Source organism: Capra hircus, chromosome 23 (assembly GCF_001704415.2).
Source record: "Capra hircus breed San Clemente chromosome 23, ASM170441v1, whole genome shotgun sequence".
NCBI lineage: Eukaryota > Metazoa > Chordata > Mammalia > Artiodactyla > Bovidae > Capra > Capra hircus.
In genome coordinates, this window is record NC_030830.1 from 13324290 (window position 1) to 13344455 (window position 20166).

General features: G+C 39.9%; 1 protein-coding gene across 5 annotated transcripts in view; it reads left to right on the plus strand.

The window, feature by feature from the left end:
- CDKAL1 (CDK5 regulatory subunit associated protein 1 like 1) overlaps nt 1–20166 on the plus strand; it is a 607581-nt gene that overhangs the window by 406739 nt on the left and 180676 nt on the right. For all 5 annotated transcript variants that reach the window (XM_018039026.1, XM_018039029.1, XM_018039027.1 and 2 more), the window contains one exon: nt 3908–4053. In XM_018039026.1, the coding sequence (XP_017894515.1) occupies nt 3908–4053 (146 nt within the window). The remainder of the gene's footprint in view (nt 1–3907; nt 4054–20166) is intronic.

Genomic DNA, 20166 nt, shown 5'->3' on the forward strand with positions numbered 1-20166 from the left:
CTCATCCTCTGATGCCCTCTTCTTCCTCTGCCCTTGATCTTTCCCAGCATCAGGGACTTTTCCAATGAGTCATCTGTTTGCATCAGATGACCAGAATACTGGAGCTTCAGCTTCAGCATCAGTCCTTCCAGTGAATATTCAGGGTTGATCTCCCTTAAGATTGACTGATTTGATCTTGCTGTCCAAGGGACTTTCAGAAGTCTTCTCCAACGCCACAGTTTGGAGGTGTTCTGCCTTTACAGTCCAGCTCTCACAACCATACGTGACCACTGGGGAGACCATAGCCTTGAATGTACAGACCTTTGTCGGCAGAGTGACATCACTTTCGTTCGGTCTCTATTACCCACCTCAGAGCTTAGGGTTACTCTTGACTGCTGTTCTTGAGCACACCATTTGTAAATCACTTCCATAAGTAATCCACTACGATTTTAATCCAAAGCTCCAGCAGGTTTTTAGAGCTATAACCCATGTTGGGGTCACCTAGAAAGTATCTGATCTTGGCTTCTAAAATTGTTGCTGTTCAGTTGCTAAGTTGTGTCTGACTCTTTGCGACCTATGGACTGTAGCAGGCAGGGACTCCCTGTCCCTCACACTCTCCTCTCATCCTCTGCCGCCCTCTTCTCCTTTTGCCTTCAATCTTTCCCAGCCTCAGGGTCTTTTCCAGCGACTCGATTGTTTGTATCAGGTGGCCAAAGTTCTACAATTAAGGCAGGCCAATTATCTGCTTGTATTCCTGCCTGAATATGTGCTTATCTACCTTCTTTAGCCAAGTGGAACTAATGGAAAGTTTGTTTTACTGTCAAATAGCAATTATATTTTAAATCTTTCTCTTTGTATGTGAATGTAGTTTTGACTTAAATCTCTGTTTATGTGTTTGGTGGTGTATACTTGGCGTAGTCCTAGCCATTGTAGAATCCAGAGACTGGAGTAATACATGATTACCGCCCTTGTGGACCTTCTGTTTGGGAGATGCACGGCCACGTTGCCTGGTAGATTTAAGGAAATATGTTGGTGATAGCAGGAACAGGTTGCTGAGGCATCACAGAATAAGAAGTCACCCCTTATACCAGAGAATCTGGAACTCCAAACTAAACCTTAAAAATAGAGAAGAATTTTGAAAGGGGAAGTAGCCCAAAGGTTATTCATTTGTTGTTCAGTCATTCAGTTGTGTCCAATTCTTTGTGACCCCATGGACTGCAGCACACAAGGCTTCCTTGTCCTTCACTATCTCCTGGAGTTTGCTCAAACTCAAGTCCACTGAGTCGATGATGCCATGCAAACATCTCATCCACTGTCGTCCCCTTCTCCTCCTGCCCTCAGTCTTTCCCAGCATCAGGGTCTTTTCCAATGAGTTGTCTCTTCACATCAGATGGCCAAAGTATTGGAGGTTATATGTAACCAACAGTATTAAGTGAGAAGAGGGATAGAAGGAAAAACAATACAAAAAATATCTACTTTGTCTCTTTGGGTTACGTTAATATATGTTAAGTTGTGGTTCTTCTAATGAAAGAAGTACAGACTTTATGCAAGGGGTGAGCTTATGTTTGTGTTGCTACTTTTATGAAGTTGCAAAGTCTGTAGTATGAAGCTGGAGATAATTACTGTTGGGAAATCTTACTTTGAGAGCCAAAGGGGGGAAAACCCACCAAATTTATCCTGCTTGTTTTCTATTACCATTTTAATTTGAAAATTGTCATACTATAATAGGGTGATGTTTCATCTAGTGAAATATCCTGTTTATAGTAGAAGGGCCACCCTGAGTGTTTCCACTAGAGACTGCACCCCTTCTGGCCCCCAGGTCATGTTCACTGGGAACCCCTTCCAAATTTATTTTTTGCAAATCAGTACAAGTTATCACTCCTTCGCTTACTAGTTAAGGAAGCTACCTTGTTGAAAAGCAGTTCTGCCTATTGATGCTTTAATTAACATGTATGAAAATGTGTTAGTATGAATTTTAAACATTCTCCAAAGAAGAAGAATGTTAGATAATTTATGTCTTAAATACTAACACATAAGCACTTTACTGGGTTGTCTTATTCTTACCATAGCCCAGTAACCCTATGAGGTGGGAATTACCACAGTCTTCATTCTTCAGATAAGAAAACCAGTGCACAGAGATTGAGAGTAGAACTTCGACTCACAAATTGTGTTACATGTAAAGGTGTCATTTTTTTTTTTGCCACAGTATGTATGTTGCAGGTTAGCTAAAACTGAGTCCTGCCCCTTTAGAAAACAGAGATGTTTGATTAATTGTTTTTTTCACACTGTTCAAGAATGCTGATACTCAGGTGTAAAAAACCTGAAAGACGCAGAGTCATAGCAGGAGGCCAATGTATTTACTCAGAGTCGGTAGTGATGATAAATGTTCAGGCCTGCCTCCCACAGCCTTATACACAGTAGTCTTGAATAAGGAGGTGAAGAGCCTTCTGACTAAATACCCAGGCAAGAAATGTAAGTTTTGTGAAGGAGAACTTCAGGTAATGTGTTAGCCAGGTATTTTGCTGCCAAATAAATTCTTGAGCTTCAGTCCCAATTTAGTAATCTATGTTTAACACAGTGTGTTTGTGTGTGTTAGTTGCTCAGTCCTCTATCCCAATTAATCCCTGGAAGAGAAGGTCAATAAAGGATATCCATGAGTAATATCATTTGGTTATTTGAATTTCTTAATCAGAAGGATTTTTTTAAACCAACTAAGCTACTCCTAAGAAAATAAATAGCTTGAGTTTGTCATTCTTTTCTTCCACTTTGGTCAAAATACTAGTGGAAAGAAGATGAAGGGGCAAAGGGCATGGGTGATACATATACATGACTGACCCCTGAATAGCAAAGAGGCAGTCACCTCTATGGAATTAGGTGGCTCTTTGAGTCCTCAAGATCCCTCAAAATGCTTTTCTAATGATAAAATCAGATAGCAGATGTGAGTACAGTATAGTACTTTGAAAACTAAAATCACTGGACCCATGCAGGTTACTAAAGAGCAGTTCCTTTCTTGACACTGTTATCTCTTTCGGACCCTTAGTGTCCACTCTCTCTCATCTCCCTCTTTTCCCCGCTTCTCCCTCCTCTTCCCCCACCATTGATGGGCCATAAGTTTGGCACATTTTTCTTATTGCTCACTTAAATGGTTTCCTTACCTCAGTATTCCTTTTACCATTCTTTTTCCTGTCCACTTCATATCCTTGGAAGAATTTAGAACAATCTGTGTATTTCCTAATTATTTCACTCAAGCCTGCTCTCTTTTAACTTTGCCAGACAGATTCTTCTTCCTGCTCTTCCCTTCTTTCTCCTCTTTGAAACTCTGCAGCTTATAGGTAGATAGCAGTAGGTGACCAGAGGTGAACTACTTGGCTTCATTGATACTGTGCCTTTTGCATGCTCAAAAATAAGTGTTTGGTAACTGCTGAAAAAGAAATAGGTGAGTCACAGATATATTTTTCGGCTTTAGTATTTTAAAAAAAGTATTGACTTGCTGTAAATTTGGGAACTTTATCCAAGTACTCAGGACTCTACAGCTTCAACTGTTTGCCTTAAATATTGCTGTTTCTGCTGCTAATGTAACAGGCCAGAATATTATAACATTGCCTTGAGGCAAGGGATGAGTGGTGCTTATTTTTGAAGAACTCAGAAATCTTTTTAGTCTCTAGGATTTACATGAGTTTATCTCTGTTTCGTCACCTAAGAGAGGCAATGACCATGAGAAAGCAGCTCTTCGGTTAAATCCTCGGGAAGTCATGTTAAACTCCCAGATGCATCCTAGAGTGCAGTCAGTGGACTTCACTGAGGAGCCTAGAGGATTGGTCTGTTTTTAGCTGTGTTTATTCACTTGCATTTGTGAGAGTTGATCTGAGGGAAACCCTTCTCTGATTTGTTAAAATGATTAATGTTTTCTCCTTCCATCTTTCTCAAGGAAATGGCAAAAATCCTTCATCACCCCCGAGTCTATGCTTTTCTGCACATACCAGTTCAGTCTGCCTCTGACGCTGTGCTCATGGAAATGAAAAGAGAATACTGCGTGGCTGACTTCAAAAGAGTGGTGGATTTTCTGAAAGACAAGTAAGTCTGTTAGCACTTAAGAAAATCACTGTTTCTTTTTTCTTTTAAAAGCATGTGGCAAAAATGCACTTATGGTAGCCACAATTAAAGGCACCAGAGAGAGGTGAGACTTTTGAAGCTTTCAAAGCCTTTAAGTTTTCCTTAGACACCCTTGATGTGGTTTCTTCTTTCCTCTCAGTTTTATCCACCTTCCATCTGGGCATCACACACCAGTAATTTGTGTAAGGTTGCCAGTCTTCCTAAGGTAGTATGCATTGTGATCATTTCTGTACCTGACCTAGTAGATGGAAACTGCTTTAGCTTTCCTCTGCTTACATCTCCTTTCATGTGGCTTCTTGAAGTTGTCAACTGTTTCTGACATGGAGATAGGTCAAATCATGTCACTACAAAAGAGATAATTGTCTACGAAATGGCATTTTTGGAAGAGTATCTGGGAACGTCTTTGCTTTTACACACTTACCCCTGTAGTTTTCTTGAAGAATGGAGCTTTATAAGAAGGTTTTGAGATTCTGTTTTTTTAAAGTTCAAATTGCCATTGACCAAAATTAAGGCATATTTACACAATCTCAGGCATGAATGATAATTTTGCTTCCACAGAAAACACTTGCAGCCTATAATTATATTCTTAAAAATCCTACTTCTCATCATCACCAAGGGTGAATGCCTTCTATGATTATACAAGGCAGGAAATAGTGCCGGCCAAGGTCATTCGGAACGTTCTCAAGTCCAGGGCACTATTCTCCCCTTGGGGAATATGTCATTTATCTTGGCATATTTGTGGCATGGGTCTTTCTACTTTCCATAATTTTTTTTCCCATAATTTTTTCCTCTGTTGTTTTTCTTAATTAAAATACAACTCTTTATTTCCATCTTGTTTATAATTATGTACCTTTGTACCAAGTACTACGTGGATATGATTGCTTTATACAAATTGTAAGCAATTATTTTTTCCACCTTCAATTAGCCACTTATCCTGACTACATACGAGTCTTTTTCTTCTGTTTACTTTCTCCTTCCTTCCTCATCTTCGCTTTATGTGTCTAATTTTTTTTTTTTCACCTCTAGGCGTTTCTTGATTATCCTAACCACCAGAAATAAAGACACTTGGTTTGCATTCAAGCAAATCCAGCTAATTGTTCAAATATTCAAATCAGTGAATGGAAAGTATACTTATTCTAGGATTTCATAATTATAATCATTAAGTATATACAACTTTCAAAGTAGAAAACAGAATAATGATGGATCTCTAATACTTCCTGATCTTGAGAACGGAGGGCAAAGCTAAAGAATAAGGATTTTTATGTTAGATGTCTGTTGTTGGCCTGTGTCCCCCCTTTGCATCTGTTCTAGCTTATTCTGTGTAAAGCTGTCTCATGTACAGACAAGTTTGGGCACACCAGTAGGGTGAGTGTCTTGTTTTCAGAATTACAAATAAGTTGTTGTGATATGTGCTGTGCTCAGTTGCTCGGTCATATCTGACTCTTTTGAGACCCCAAGGACTATAACTTATCAGGCTCCTCTGTCCATGGAATTCTCTAGGCAAGAACACTAAAGTGGGTTGCCATTTCCTCTTTGAAGGTATCTTCTTGACCTAGGGATCAAACCAGAGTCTGCTGCTTTGGCAGGAGGATTCTTTACCACTGGGCTACCTAGGAAGCCTCAAATAAATTGTTACATCTGTGAAATTTCTTACCTCTTGCTTACCAGAGCAGTAGCAGGTAATGCAGTAGCAATAGCAGATAAGCACACGGTTCATACGTTTGCACAAGATTTTGCCGAGAGCAGACGTATCCTGTTGTGCAAAATAGACAAGAGCACTTTCCAAATAGTTTTATTAATGTGATTCAGTGAGGTAAAGGAATCAACAGCTTCCTTTGCCTCCATTTGGGTAAGTGCTAACTCAGTTTTTTTGGGAATTACTGTGGCTGCTTAACTGGACAACAAGTTCCTGACAAGTTCTAGCCTTTTATGCTACTCCAAAGATGGACCTTTTAAGTCTGTTGCCTCTTGAACACTTTCAGCAGCATCCATGAGCTAAATAGGGGTCAAAAGATGGATCACGCCAAGGAATTAGAAAATAGTGCTGAGCTCATTTTTCTTTCTTTGGATTCTGAATTACTCTGAGGCATCCACAGAACTTTTCTAGAATTACCCAAACTGTCTGGAAGACTCCAGAACCTACCCAGGGATCTCCAGGATTTCCAGCACTAGAAATATCAGAGGTCCCTGTAAGAGGGGATTAGAGATTGCTGGAGAAGATAGCCCATCCCACCCATCCATCCACAGTTTCAGTTTCAGGTGCTGTGAATCACTGGAATTAGAAAATACAAGTCTAGCCAGTTAGGATCTAAAAATTTTTTTTAATTAACTCTTGTACTATTTATAGTTTTAGACAGTTCATCAGAACCAAAAAATTATATGTTTTGTCCAGTTTGTCTTCTTGCTTGGACTAGTACAGGTTCACTCTTGTGCAGACTCTAATCTAACTTTCTCTTTAGTAGAAAACTTTTTCTGTCCTCTCAGAGAAGTCCATCTATCCAGTGAATCATTTCCAGTGATGATGGACATATAGGAATAAATGAAATATTTTAAGCTCTGACATTTGCTTATTTTTCCCTATAAAAATCTCACGTAACTTCAAGCCAAATAAATTCCTGCTTCATGGAAACAGCAAAGTTTCATGGATTTCTATAGACTCCCAGTCTGGGTAACTGATCCAGCACATAGTTGTTTCATCCAGTGTTTATTAAAATCTAATACAGTATTGTCATTCTTAGAAAGAAGGTCTGATATTACCATGTTGCTCCTGTGGTGGTGGTCAGCCTGTAAGTCGTATCTGACTCTTTGCAACCCCATGGACTGGAGCACACTGGGTTCCCCTGTCCTCCACTATCTCCCAGAGTTTGTTCACACTCTTGTCCATTGAGTCAGTGATGCTATCCAACTGTCTCATCCTCTGTCACCCCCTTCTCCTCCCACCTTCAATCTTTCCCAGCATCAGGGTCTTTTCCAATGAATCAGCTCTTCACATCCAGTGGCCAAAGTGTTGGAGCTTCAGCTTCAGCTTCAGTCCTTCCAGTGAATTTTCAGGCTTGATTTCCTTTAGGATTGATTGACTGGTTTGATTTCCTTGCAGTCCAAGAGACTCTCACGTCTTCTCTAGGACCACAGTTCTAAAGTGTCAGTTCTTCAGTGATCAGCCTTCTTTATGATCCAACTCTCACCTCTGTACATGACTACTGGAAAAACCATAGCTTTCACTATATGGCCTTTTGTCAGCAAAGTGATGTCTTTGCTTTTTAATATACTGTCCTGATTTGTCATAGCTTTCCTTCCAAGAAGGAAGCATCTTTTAATTTCATGGCTGCAGCCACTATTTGCAGTGATTTTGGAAGCCAAGAAAATACTTCCCTTCTGTTTGCCATGAAGTGATGAGATCGGATGCTATGTTGCTCCATTTTGTGAGTGAGTGAAGTCGCTCAGTCATGTCCAACTCTCTGCGACCCCATGGACTGTAGCCCACCAGGCTCCTCTGTCCAAGGGATTCTCCAGGCAAGAATACTGGAGTGGGTTGCCATTTCCTTCTCCAGGGGATCTTCCCGACCCAGGGATCGAACCCAGGTCTCCTGCATTCCAGGCAGATGCTTTACCCTCTGAGCCACCAGGCAGCTCTACTTTGTGCCTCATACTGAATACTTAATGATGGTGCTCACTTAATATGGTAGGTCTGGTGCTTGCTTCTTGCTTTTTAGCTTCTGTGTAAGTGTGGCCCTTTTTATTCGCATCTTGTTTCCTCTGAAGCCTTTTCTGTAATGAACCTTTAACAAATAAAGAGTTACATTAATTCATTTTTTCTCCAGCAGTGTGAGGCTTCTCAAATAATCACGTTATGAATTAGGGACGAGGCATTTCCGAATCTGTTTCTTCAAAAAATCCAATCTTTAAAACAACCTACTGCATTTAAGAGTGAAATCCACACTATGGGGTTTTACCTGAAGCTGCACGCTTTGAAACTCCTCATTCAGCAGTATTTGTGGGGCCATGTTTCTCAGACAGCAGAAGCGAAATCTTTTTAATTAATTTTCTTTACAGTTGAAATTGCCATGTTTTAGCTAGGAGCAGTAGAAGTTTACATATGAGCCAACTTGAAGCTGATTCATTATTCTCTTCAGTTGGTTGAAAGTTGGCAGCTACTATCATAACAGCAGCTGGATTGAAGATACCCTCGAAGTGTTGGCACGTGTGGAGGCATATGGGACTTTATTAAATCATGCAACCTTTGCAAAGAAAAGTGTCTGAATTACTTAATGTACTAATTTAAAACAGCTGGTCACGAGCAGACACTCATATGACTGAAATTATTCTATTCAAATTTATTAATGTTGTTGGAAAATTAACCATAGTCCTTTGATGTTTTTATTTAAATGAATAAGATGATTTCTTGAAAGATGTGATGGGATTTATAGCAATATGGAAGGAAACTATATAGAAGAAAGCATGAGATGCAATTCGGGTTTTCAAGAGATTTAATAATTTCAAGTGCTTTAATAATTTTTAGTAAATACCTCGTAAATTTACTTTCATTCCCTGTCACTTTACTGGTTGGTCTATTGTCTTTTTAACATAATACTGGGATTTACGAAAGTAGAATGTTTGAATCATTTACTTTTATTTTCTTGTGTAATTTTAAAGAGTTACCTCCCAATGAGAGAATTTTTCACCATGATATATGAGGAGATTGTAATTAGGGTTCCCAGGACCTTGGGGCCTTAGATCTAAACTTTGAGTCCTTCCCCATTTGAGCTGTGTTGAATTTACAGTCACTCCCCAGTGAAAACTATATATTGTCATACATGTTTAAAAAATGATAACATGCAGAGTTCTCCTCTCAATCATGTGTTCTAATGCTAAGTAAAACAACTGCTTAGTCCTCAGATTCACACTTGAATATGTGAACAGAATAACCAAGAATGTCGTATTGATAGATGCATCTTAAGAAATGAAATAGTTTATGAATTAAAAGACTTAACTGTTTACACAAATTATTTTGTTAAAAGTCCAATGGCTTTGCGGTTTATGTTAAGTAGACCTTAAACATGGGAGACAAGATTCATCTCCTAGGCAAGGGTGGGATGATTTGAGAGAATAGCATTGAAATGGGTATTACCATATGTAAAATAGATGACCAGTGCAAGTTCGATGCATGAAGCATGGCACCCAAAGTCAGTACCCTGGGACAACCCAGAGAGATGGGGTAGGGAGGAAGGTGGGAGGGGAGTTCAGGACGGGGGAACCCATGTGTACCTATGGCTGATTCACGTCGATGTATGGCAGAAACCATCACAATATTGTAATTATCCTCCAATTAAAATAAGTTAATTAATCTAAAAAAGAAGATGTGATATGATACCCTCCCTGAGAGGATCTTCCCAACTCAAGGATCGAACCCGGGTCTCCACCCTTGCAGGTGGATTCTTTTACCGTCTGAGCCACCAGCAAAGTCCTATAGATACACAGTGGACTTAAAAAAAAAAAAATCATCTCCCTTACTCAGTAAATAAAATTTGAGTGAATTAATGACCAGTTTATTTTTACTTGCAAGTTGCATGCATCTAAAGTAAGTCACACCATATGATAGCATCTTTGTGTTGCCTTGTAATTTTATGATATTTGCTGTCTCAGAATTTACCTTTATCATTTGTCCCTTTTGTCCTGTGACATCCATTCACATACCCCTAAGTTTACTATACTCAGATTTCCCAGAGAAATGCCAATAACCAATAACTAGTGAGCACTCAGGGGTAAAGAGGAATCTTCTAGTGGCAAAAGCAAAGTAGAGGTGAAGTGGCAGCTTTGCAGAGAAAGTTCTGACCTCTGATCTCTCCACTCTACACTCAGACAGCGAAGGGTCACAAGGGCACGAAGCCGGGGTCACCCGGGCAGGCTGATTTCTCTAAGTGAGTCATGGAATTACCATGTCCAGTCTGTCCTATGCCTCACTTTATCCATCTATCTGCAAAAAAGTAATGCTCTCTTTTTAGCATGCTGAGTTCTTTTTTTTCCTTTCATGTGCTCATACTGGAGCACAATCTGATAAAAGGCAAATTATTATTAAACTTGTATTTTATTCCATCCCCTCCCACCTCCATCTTGTTTTATTCCTAGTGGCTTGGCAACTAGCAATATTTGTCACAATAGAAGAAAAGAAAGTTGCTCCCCCCCCCCAAAAAAAAGAAGAAGAATGATTCAAGAAGGATTCGGTAATTAAGTGTTATTCCAGATGCCTTCCCAGATGTGTTTCTGTTCACTGAATACCCACCTCCAAAATAACTTAGGCAAAACACTTCCCTCAAATATATTTTCTGGCTCTTTATCATCATCTTTAATATCTTTAACTCGATTGTTATTTTGAGGAAACCCTAGGGTCTTTTTCACACTTTTATCTTTTGTCAGATTTTTTTCAGAGGTAGTAAAGTTCTGCTCTCCTCCCTTTTCTCCTTTTAAATTTTTTCATTTTTTAAGTTTTTAATTTTTTTTGAACATGGTATTATATTTATATTTGGAAGATTTTGACATCATATAGTAAATACCATTTTACTCTTGGATTACCCCAAACTTGATTCATTGGTTTGAAGGTAATTAAGTTTTCTATTGATGTAGCTATTTTCCTTCTAGCCCAGTTAAAAGTCTCATCACCCCTAACCTCTTCCCACCTTCTTTTGTAATATGATTGTAATATAATATTTCTTGTAGAAACTGAGATGTTACCTTCCTTCAACCCTTTGTATGTTTTCTCTGCCTAAGTGTTTTCTTGTAAACATTAGAGGCTGTAAAGTCATATACTAATAGTAAGCATTTTTCCTTTCACGTGCTTCTTTTATTTCGTAAGGCTCACACATTGTCATAATGGTGTTACAGAAACCTAGGCAAGTATGTAGGTTAGGTGTTTTCAATCTGCGCTATAGGATGAACGTCAAGGTTCACATGGTTAAAAAGACTTGTTGAAATCCCATAGTGACTTAATTCGTTATAGGACTAGCTCTTCAATTTCTACTGGGTTTCAGTCTTCCATCTGATTCTAATAATGTTAATTAAATGGTTCAGTTTTTTACTTATCTGTTTTGTGCCTAACACTATAATAACTGGAACAAAAACAACATGGATATTTATGTCTGTAAAAGTCATGGTTCAGCTTGTCTGTGAGTGACAGAAAAAAAACAATGGCATAAAGAAAGTAGTTTATTTTTCAGTCGTGTACATGAAGTCCAGAGCTAGGAAGTAGGTCTTTATAAGGCTCTGGGATATCAGGGATGCAGGCAGGATAAAGCTTCCATCTCATGGTCTAAGACTGAGCTCCAGCCGTCAGATGTGCATTCTAGTCTGCAGGAATGTGAGAGGCAAAGAAGAGTCTGTGTCCCTTCTCTTTAAATGCTTTCTGAAAGTCACACGTGCTACTCTGTTTATATCCAGTTGGTCAGAACCTAGTCCTGTGTCTGCACTTGGCAGAAAGAAAGGCTAAGAAAGGTCACCTTTATTTTGAGTGGCTTTGTCCCCATTTGTAAATGAAGAGCTCTGTTGGAAATAAGAGTAGGTGAGATAGTGGGGAGCAACTAGTAGTCTCTGTCTCAGTCTGTCCCATTTGATCACTCTTCTTGCCTCATACAGAGCTCAGCCTTTATCTGAGAGAGATAACCCACGCCCCATCTAGTTACCCCGTCCTACTGTACCGTGACTTAGGGTTGATGCTCCTTCCTTGTTAGAAGGTCCAGTTGTGGCTTTCTGTGGACTGATGCTATAAACTAAAGAGTGGTATAAAGTCTTTGTTTAAAATCGTTTAAAAATAAGATGAGTATTTTATAACTTTTTTTAAAATTTAAATTTATTTTTTAATTGGAGGCTAATTACTTTACAATATTGTATTGGCTCTGCCACACATCAACATGAATCTGACACGGGCGTACACATGTTCCCCATCCTGAACCCCCCTCCCACCTCCCTCTCCGTACCATCCCTCCGGGTCATCCCAGTGCACCAGTCCCAAGGATCCTGTATCAAACCTGGACTGGAGATTCATTTCTTATATGATATTATACATGTTTCCATGATATTCCCCCAAATCATCCCACCCTCTCCCTCTCCCAGAGTCCACAAGACTGTTCTATACATCTGTGTCTCTCTTGCTATCTCGCATACAGGGTTATTGTTACCATCTTTCTAAATTCCATATATATGCATTAGTATACTGTATTGGTGTTTTTCTTTCTGGCTTACTTCACTCTGTATAATAGGCTCCAGTTTCATCCACCTCATTAGAACTGCTTGGTAGAAATCATGAATATTTTCTGCCCTAGTACTGAAGGACATTCTTCAGTTGTCCCGTCTGATAAGCCCTGATTTCCTTCTGTGAGGGCAGCTCCCCAGTTGACAGGCCTTCATGGCCATATCTGAGAAAGGCAGTAAGCAATGTGATCTCCTGCCTGGGTTCAAACACTCCCATGCCTGCTTCCTTCTGGTGCTGATTAGAGATGTGGAAATTGCTTTAAAAACTGTCCAGTCTATACATGGCATCCTGGTGTATCTTTAGCAGTTCCATCCCCTCAAAAATTTAGTATGCTTTCAGTCTGTTTCTTGTCAGTTCCATGAACAACTGTAGTCAAAAGTCATGTCTTGACATAGTTTTGAACCTGAAGGCTGTCTTATTTATTGACCTCTGGCCTCTTTATCTCCCTCCTCTGAACTTACTGATGACTCCTTTCAGACCATCTAAAATACTCTTAATCCCATCACTGCTGGTATACTGGTACTAGTGTATGACAGGGCACCAGTTCCATCTTCCATGGTATTGTAGCCAGAGCCTTCCTTGGCTTTTGCAAACCTGCAAACCTCAAAATCACAGGATTCTCAGTCCAATTAGACAGTAGTTCACAAAGATTTTCTTAGAAAAGCTCTGTTTTCTTCCATCTCAGCTTGCAGCTGGCTAGCCCAAGTCTGTTCCTTGTGGCTAAGTACAGCAAGGAGAAGCCAAATAGTGTTTAACATTCTGAATCATTTGTAACAATTCTACTGCTGCAGACTTAGTTAACATTTGGTCTGTCTCCCAAGGTTCAGCTGGTGACAGTTTGACCAAGTATTTTGCCGACTTGTAACATTAATTAGCTTTCCAGCCTGCAGTATGGGCTCTTTCTACCTGCTGCCCAACTAAACTTCTGCCATACTTTTTGATTCTGTTGAATGTAGCACTCCAGTTTAGATAAAGTTCAGTTCAGTTCAGTCACTCAATTGTATGCGACTCTTTGAGACCCCATGGACTGCAGCGCGCCGGGCCTCCCTGTCCATCACCAACTCCGGGAGTTTACTCAAACTCATCTCCATTGAGTCAGTGATGCCATCCAACCATCTCATCTTCTGTCATCCCCTTCTCCTCCTGCCTTCAATCCCTCCCAGCATCAGGGTCTTTTCAAATGAGTAAGCTCTTCGCATCGGTAGCCAAAGTATTGGAGTTTCAGCTTTAATATCAGTCCTTCCAATGAATATTCAGGACTGAATATTCCTGAATATTCATTTAGGATGGACTGGTTGGATCTCCTTGCAGTCCAAGGGACTCTCAAGAGTCTTTTCCAGTACCACAGTTCAAAAGCATCAATTCTTCAGTGTTCAGCTTTCTTTATAGTCCAGCTCTCACATCCATACCTAACTGCTGGAAAAACGATAGCCTTGACTAGATGGACCTTTGTTGGCAAAGTAACATCTCTGCTTTTGAATATGCTATTTAGGTTGGTCATAACTTTTCTCCCAAGCAGCAAGCATCTTTTAATTTCATGGCTGCAGTCACCATCTGCAGTGATTTTGGAGCCCAGAAAAATAAAGTCAGCCACTGTTTCCACTGTTTCCCCATCTATTTGATGAAGTGATGGGACCGGATGCCATGGTCTTAGTTTTCTGAATGTTGAGCTTTAAGCCAACTTTTTCACTCTCCTCTTTCACTTTCATCAAGAGTTTCTTTAGTTATTCTTCACTTTCTGCCATGAGGGTGGTGTCATCTGCATATGTGATGTTATTGATATTTCTCCCAGCAATCTTGATTCCAGCTTGTGCTTCCTCCAGCCCAGCGTTTCTCATGATATACTCTTCATATAAGTTAAATAAGCAGGGTGACAATATATTTGGAACCAGTCTGTTGTTCCATGTCCAGTTCTAACTGTTGCTTCCTGACCTGCATACAGATTTCTCAAGAGGCAGGTCAGGTGGTCTGGTATTCCCATCTCTTTCAGAATTTTCCACAGTTTATTGTGATCCACACAGTCAGAGGCTTTGGCAACTTTAGATAAGGTTATGAATGGCCAAAAACATAAAATAATATCTCAAAGAAGATGGATGTATATTGCCCTCTAACATTTAAAGAAAAAATTGAGGAGATAGTGATCTTGAGCTGATGGAATGGTCCCTCGTAGCAAAGACTCAGGATTGATCTTGTTGCTCAGCTATCCTCAGGATGAGTTCCTGTGTCACGGTCTGTGATGACTGCTTAAAATCCATCCATCAAGTCTGCATTCCAGCTAACAAAAAGTAGAAAGAATTTAAGAAAGGGCTTCACGGGTGGCTCAATGTTAAAGAATTCGCCTTCCAATGCAGGAGATACAGGTTCAGTCCCTGGGTGAGGAAGATTCCCTGGAGAAGGAAATGGCAACCCACTCCAGTATTCTTTCCTGAAAAATCCCATGGACAGACCAGCCTGGTGGGCTACAGTCCATGGTTTTGCAAAGAGTTGGGCACGACTTAGCAACTGAGCATGCACATACTCCTCCTTACCTTAAAAGTTACCTTCTTGGAAGTTGTATATGACACTTTCACTTATGTATCATTGTTTAGAACATGGCCATCCCTAGCTGCAAGGGAAAATTGGAAATAATACTTCCTTCCAGGCATCCATGTGTCTAGCTAATGATCTGTTTCTGTAGAAGATGGTGGGAGTGAATATGGAGGGGTCACCAACAATCTCTGCTACTACATACACTTTTTTTAAAGTTCTCATTTTAAAGTTTGATAACTGCCTCTAAAATGAATTGTATTTGTAATCGTAATTCTAAGCATCTGGGTATCTTTTCTCAGTATCATACTTCCTTTTGCACATAAGCCAATAAATAGTCTTTATTTTTTATTGCTGCTGGTGGGGATGGTGATTTGATTTTTTAAAATGAACACATACCAAAACCACCTCCCAAAATAAGTAATATTTTGGCAAATTATCAGTTGCCTATTTTGAGTGATTGTCAGAAAATGCCATTTAAAACTTGAAGACTTGAAGAAATTCAACATCTATATATATTTTTTTTTGCTCTCATGTTAAATAGAAATTAGTGTTAACTTCAATTTTTCTTATCTTGATGTTCTTTTTGTGTGTACTGTTAATTGCTTCAGCCTCATGATGGGTCCCTTCTTGTGGTTCTGTAACTTCTAGGGCATATCTTTCTACCCACTGCCTGTATCTGTCACGCTAGATCAGAAAGTAGATGCCGGTATCTCAGTGGTAAAGAATCCACTTGCCAGTACAGGGGACATGAGTTCCATCCCTGGTCAGGAAGACTCCACATGCTGCGGAGCAGTAAGCCCATGGGCCCCAGCCGCTGAAGCCTGCACAGCAGAGCCTGTGCTCTGCAGCAGGAGAGGCCACCTCAAAAAGAAGGCTCCGCACCACAGCGGAAGTAGCCCTCACTTTGCCACAACGAGAGGAAGCATGGCACCCAGCAGAGAAGACCCAGTGCAGCCAAATGTAAATTAATTATTAGTTATAAGAAAGTAGATGCGAAGTCTTAAGTATATCTCTTCTGCTACCATCTCCAGTTCAAGATGACAGTACACTGGAGGTGGCAATCTGTCACAATATTGTAACAAATCAAATAAAGACTTTAAAAATGAGTGTGTTGGTTACCCAGTCCTGTCTGACTCTTTGCAACCCCATGGACTGTAGCCTGCCAGTCTCCTCTGTCCATGGAATTCTCCAGGGAAGAACACTGGAGTGGGTTGCCATTCCCTTCTCCAGGGGGTCTTCCCAACCTAGAGACTGATCCCTGGTCTCCCGCATAGCAGGCAGGTTCTTTACCATCTAAGCCACCAGGGAAGCCCAGTATCCTTTAAAGTAAGCAGATTTCTCTTCCCTGAATTATTATTTGGAGTAAAATTGTTTTTAGTCTAAACATGTAAATAAGCCCAAGCATTAAATATGTTTAGAAAATACTGTTTTAATTCAATCATCCAGTAATGGCTCTTCCTCATGTATTTTCCCCTAATTTATTGTGATTCAGTGTTTTAATTGTATCATTTGAAAAAATTACTCTTCTTTTCAGTTTTTCCTTGAAAAAAGTTGCTTCATTGTCTAGTTCTGACTCTTTCAACAGTTATAATTGGGTTTCATTCTTTTTTCTTCCTTTTAAATAATTTGTGCTTTCAAGAATCATGATATAATTAAATTTTGCAGAGTGTTTTTCTGCTTATAAGAAAGTCAGAATTCATCTTAACTTTTATAGCAGTGTAATTCCCTGAATTTTTCTTCTAGTGATAAGAGAGACTAAATTTAATGGGAAACACTTTACAACATTAAAAATCCTGGTACATAGGAAACTTTAAGAAAACTATTAAATTTTAAAACATTTTTAACTAATATTTTCATGCATAAAAGATGTATGTTTTCCCTTTCTGTAAGCGAAAATAAATCTCTATTTTTCCCCACATAAATAAACAACAGAAATATACAAATAGAAAAACATTTGCATAAAAATATTTACACTTAGTGTCATGACCTTTTGTATATGTATTACTGAATAATTATATTAATAGCTAATACTTATTGAGTACTTAAAAATGTCTCAGTCACTCTTCAGATTGGTTTATATATATGAACTGATTTAATTCTTAAAACAACCTTTTGAAGCAGGTATCTTTGACCGTCACATTTTAGAGATGAAGAAAACTGAAGCACAGGAGAGCTTGAGGTCACACAGATAGTAAGTGACAGAGAAAACTTTGAGCCCTAGTTGCCGGGTACCAGAGCTAGATCTTTTTAACTATTTATTGTGCTCTACTATTGAATGTGCTATCCTCTGAATAAGTACTGCTCAAAAACTGGCTCATAGACCAGTGCCTCTTGGCAAATTCTTTGTCATCGATGTAAAGATTATTACTGAAACTGAAAGCAAGCACGTAGATTTTCTAGTAATTTAACATTTCCAGGACATCAAATTTATGATATATATTTTTAGTAATGCATCTTACTTACATTTTAGAAATGTATGGGTCCATAATGAATTGGAAGGAAAACTGGTTATTCTCCACAAATCATTCAAGAAGCACTGGTCTGAGTAAAGTGCCTTTTATGGCTGTTAGGTGCTTTTAAATTCATAATTTCATTCAGTTCTCACAATAACTTTGGAAGTTTATGGTGCTAGTCACATATTTTTTAGGTTGAAAAACTAAAGATTAAAGAAGATGTGTGTGTGTGTGTGTGTGTGTGTGTGATCTACAATTCAAAGCCTGTTCTTTATTCTATAAAATACAGAAACCATATTCTCCTGTCTCTGGCGATATTCATATTGAAACATATAAATTTGTTGAAGCCTTTCAAGATATTTTTTTTCTTCTGTTGGTTATCTTCATAAAAGAGAACTTTGATTGAGGAAGTAAGAATTTTTAAAATGTAAAGATTCTTGAATTCTACAGAGAATAATACAACCTGGTCATTTATTAATTCTTTGGTAAGACATTATTTTTATTTTTTAGAGGCAGTTCTTCAAATGTCTATTGGCAACCCTAGTTCCTTCCGCTTACTAGTAAATATTGCTTAGAATGAGGACTTCAGATCTTCTTATGGTTACAGCAGAGCAGAAGGTAGCGTTCTCTCAGTTTCCTCATCTATAAAATGAAAAGGATGTGGGACTTGCCTGGCGTTGTAGTGGTGCTTCTCCTGCAGGGGCTGTGGGTTTGATCCCTGGTTGGGAAACTAAGATCCCACATGCTTATGTAGTACTGCCCCCAAAAAATTTTTTTAATTTAACTTTCAAAAGGATGAGCTAAGTTATTTTGAATTCCAGTCTTACTGAAGATTTGTATCATTTCCCCCCCGATTTTCTTAGCTTTCTTCTGATGAGTGTTGGTCTTGTCTTCTTTCCAGTTACTCCCAGTCTCCAGAAACCCTTCATGGAGCTTGCATTTACCTGTGACTCATTCCTCCTCACGCCTACTTTCTCTTGAAGAGTGGCTGCTTCCCCTGCCTGCCTCCACCATCTCAGCTTTCTGTCCGCTTCTCAACCCTCCAGGGTCTGGTTTCTGCCCACTGTCCTTCCCTCCTGTCAAGTTCCTCATTGCAGACTCCGGCAGGCAGTCTTCTTCCAGCCTTAATTTTCTCCTCTCTTATGTTGGCCAGCTCCCTCCTCTGTGAGTCAGGTTCAGTCTAGTCCATGCTTGTCCCCTCCCTCCCCGGCCCTCACACGCATGCATCCTTCTACAGACTGCTTTTCAGTGAGAGCCTTTGCCTGTCCCTCAGGTGCTCAGTGCTCACCTTTCACGCTTATTCTTCCTGCCCTTCTCGTCATCTTAGTACGAAGCCCCCCATTCATCCATCCAAGTCAGAGCACAGTCTTTTGAACTTCCCTCTCACCTTTTCCCAGAGAAGGCGATGGCACCCCACTCCAGTACTCTTGCCTGGAAAATCCCATGGACGGAGGAGCCTGGTAGGCTGCAGTCCACGGGGTCGCTAAGAGTCGGACACAACTGAGTGACTTCTCTTTCACTTTTCACTTTCATGCATTGGAGAAGGAAATGGCAACCCACTCCAGTGTTCTTGCCTGGAGAATCCCAGGGACAGCGGAGCCTGGTGGGCTGCCGTCTATGGGGTCGCACAGGGTCGGACACGACTGAAGCGACTTAGCAGCTCACCCCTTCCCACTCAGTCTCATCTGCCACCAGGTCTCATGCGTTTGATCTTCCGCTCGACTCGTGTCCCACGCCTTATCCCCACTGTCACTGCCTTCATCACGGAGGTTCTTTGAATTGTGCTGCCTCCTAAACCCCTGCCCAAACTCCAGGCTCATTCCCTCCAATCCATTCTTCTCTTCATTGCCAGATTGTTGTTTCTAAAATACGTACTGACCTTATATTTTTAAATCAAAGTTATATTCCAGTAAAAAAAAAAATCATCCTTAGATCCCCATTTCTGGCCTTCAGTACCAGAAATGACAACAGTAGCCATTATACCAACTACTAGTTACTACTGTGTATGCCAGAAATTCTGCAAGGATTTCACCTGTATAATCTGCTTATAGTTTATCTCCATTATGGTGCTTCCCACATGGTTCTGTGCTTGTTTTTCCCTCCACAGACGCTCTCCCAACCCTGTATAACTTCATGAGTCTCTTCATGTATTTCTCTCCAGCACCTACTATAGTGCCTGAAACATAAACCGAGTGTATTTCCGCTGAATGAAGGATTTCTGTTGTTGTTGACGTAGGACTAACTTGTGTTGTGGGATGTGGAGATTTCAAAACCTGTAGTAGAAAAGCCTATAGTAAGGACAGCAAAGCCTTTGCTAGTGAGGACGGAATACCTGTCTCAGCTCAGGGAGCCAGAGGCTCTGTAACCCAGCGCCCCTGCCTCTTTCATCATCACCTAGTTGTAGCAGGTCTCAGAAAGGGTGAAAACGATTGTCTTTATGCTTTGATTCAGTGCATACAGCCTCCTCCTAGCAGCCTCATGCCAACATGCACCATATTTTAAGGCAAAATAATTGTATTCTCTAGAAAATAGCCTTGGAAATTCAGCTCCCTTCCTCTCTCCAGTTTGCCTCATTCTTCACTGCCGATCCCCTTCACTGAAAGACAGTGATTTCATTATTGCTACTGTAAGAGAGCTGACTCTTCCAAACTGTTTTTTATTTCCTAAATGATCAACCTTCACACAGCACGGTATTCTCTGGTTAGCAGCAGAAACGGTTCTTTTTAATTTCCTTTCTTGGGTGTTTAATTTAAAATATATAAAGTTTAATTTAATTTTTCCATTTCTGAGGTGTTCAAAGGGTGTAAGCTGAGCTTGTGAACACTTTTAGGTCAGGTTACCAATAGGAAT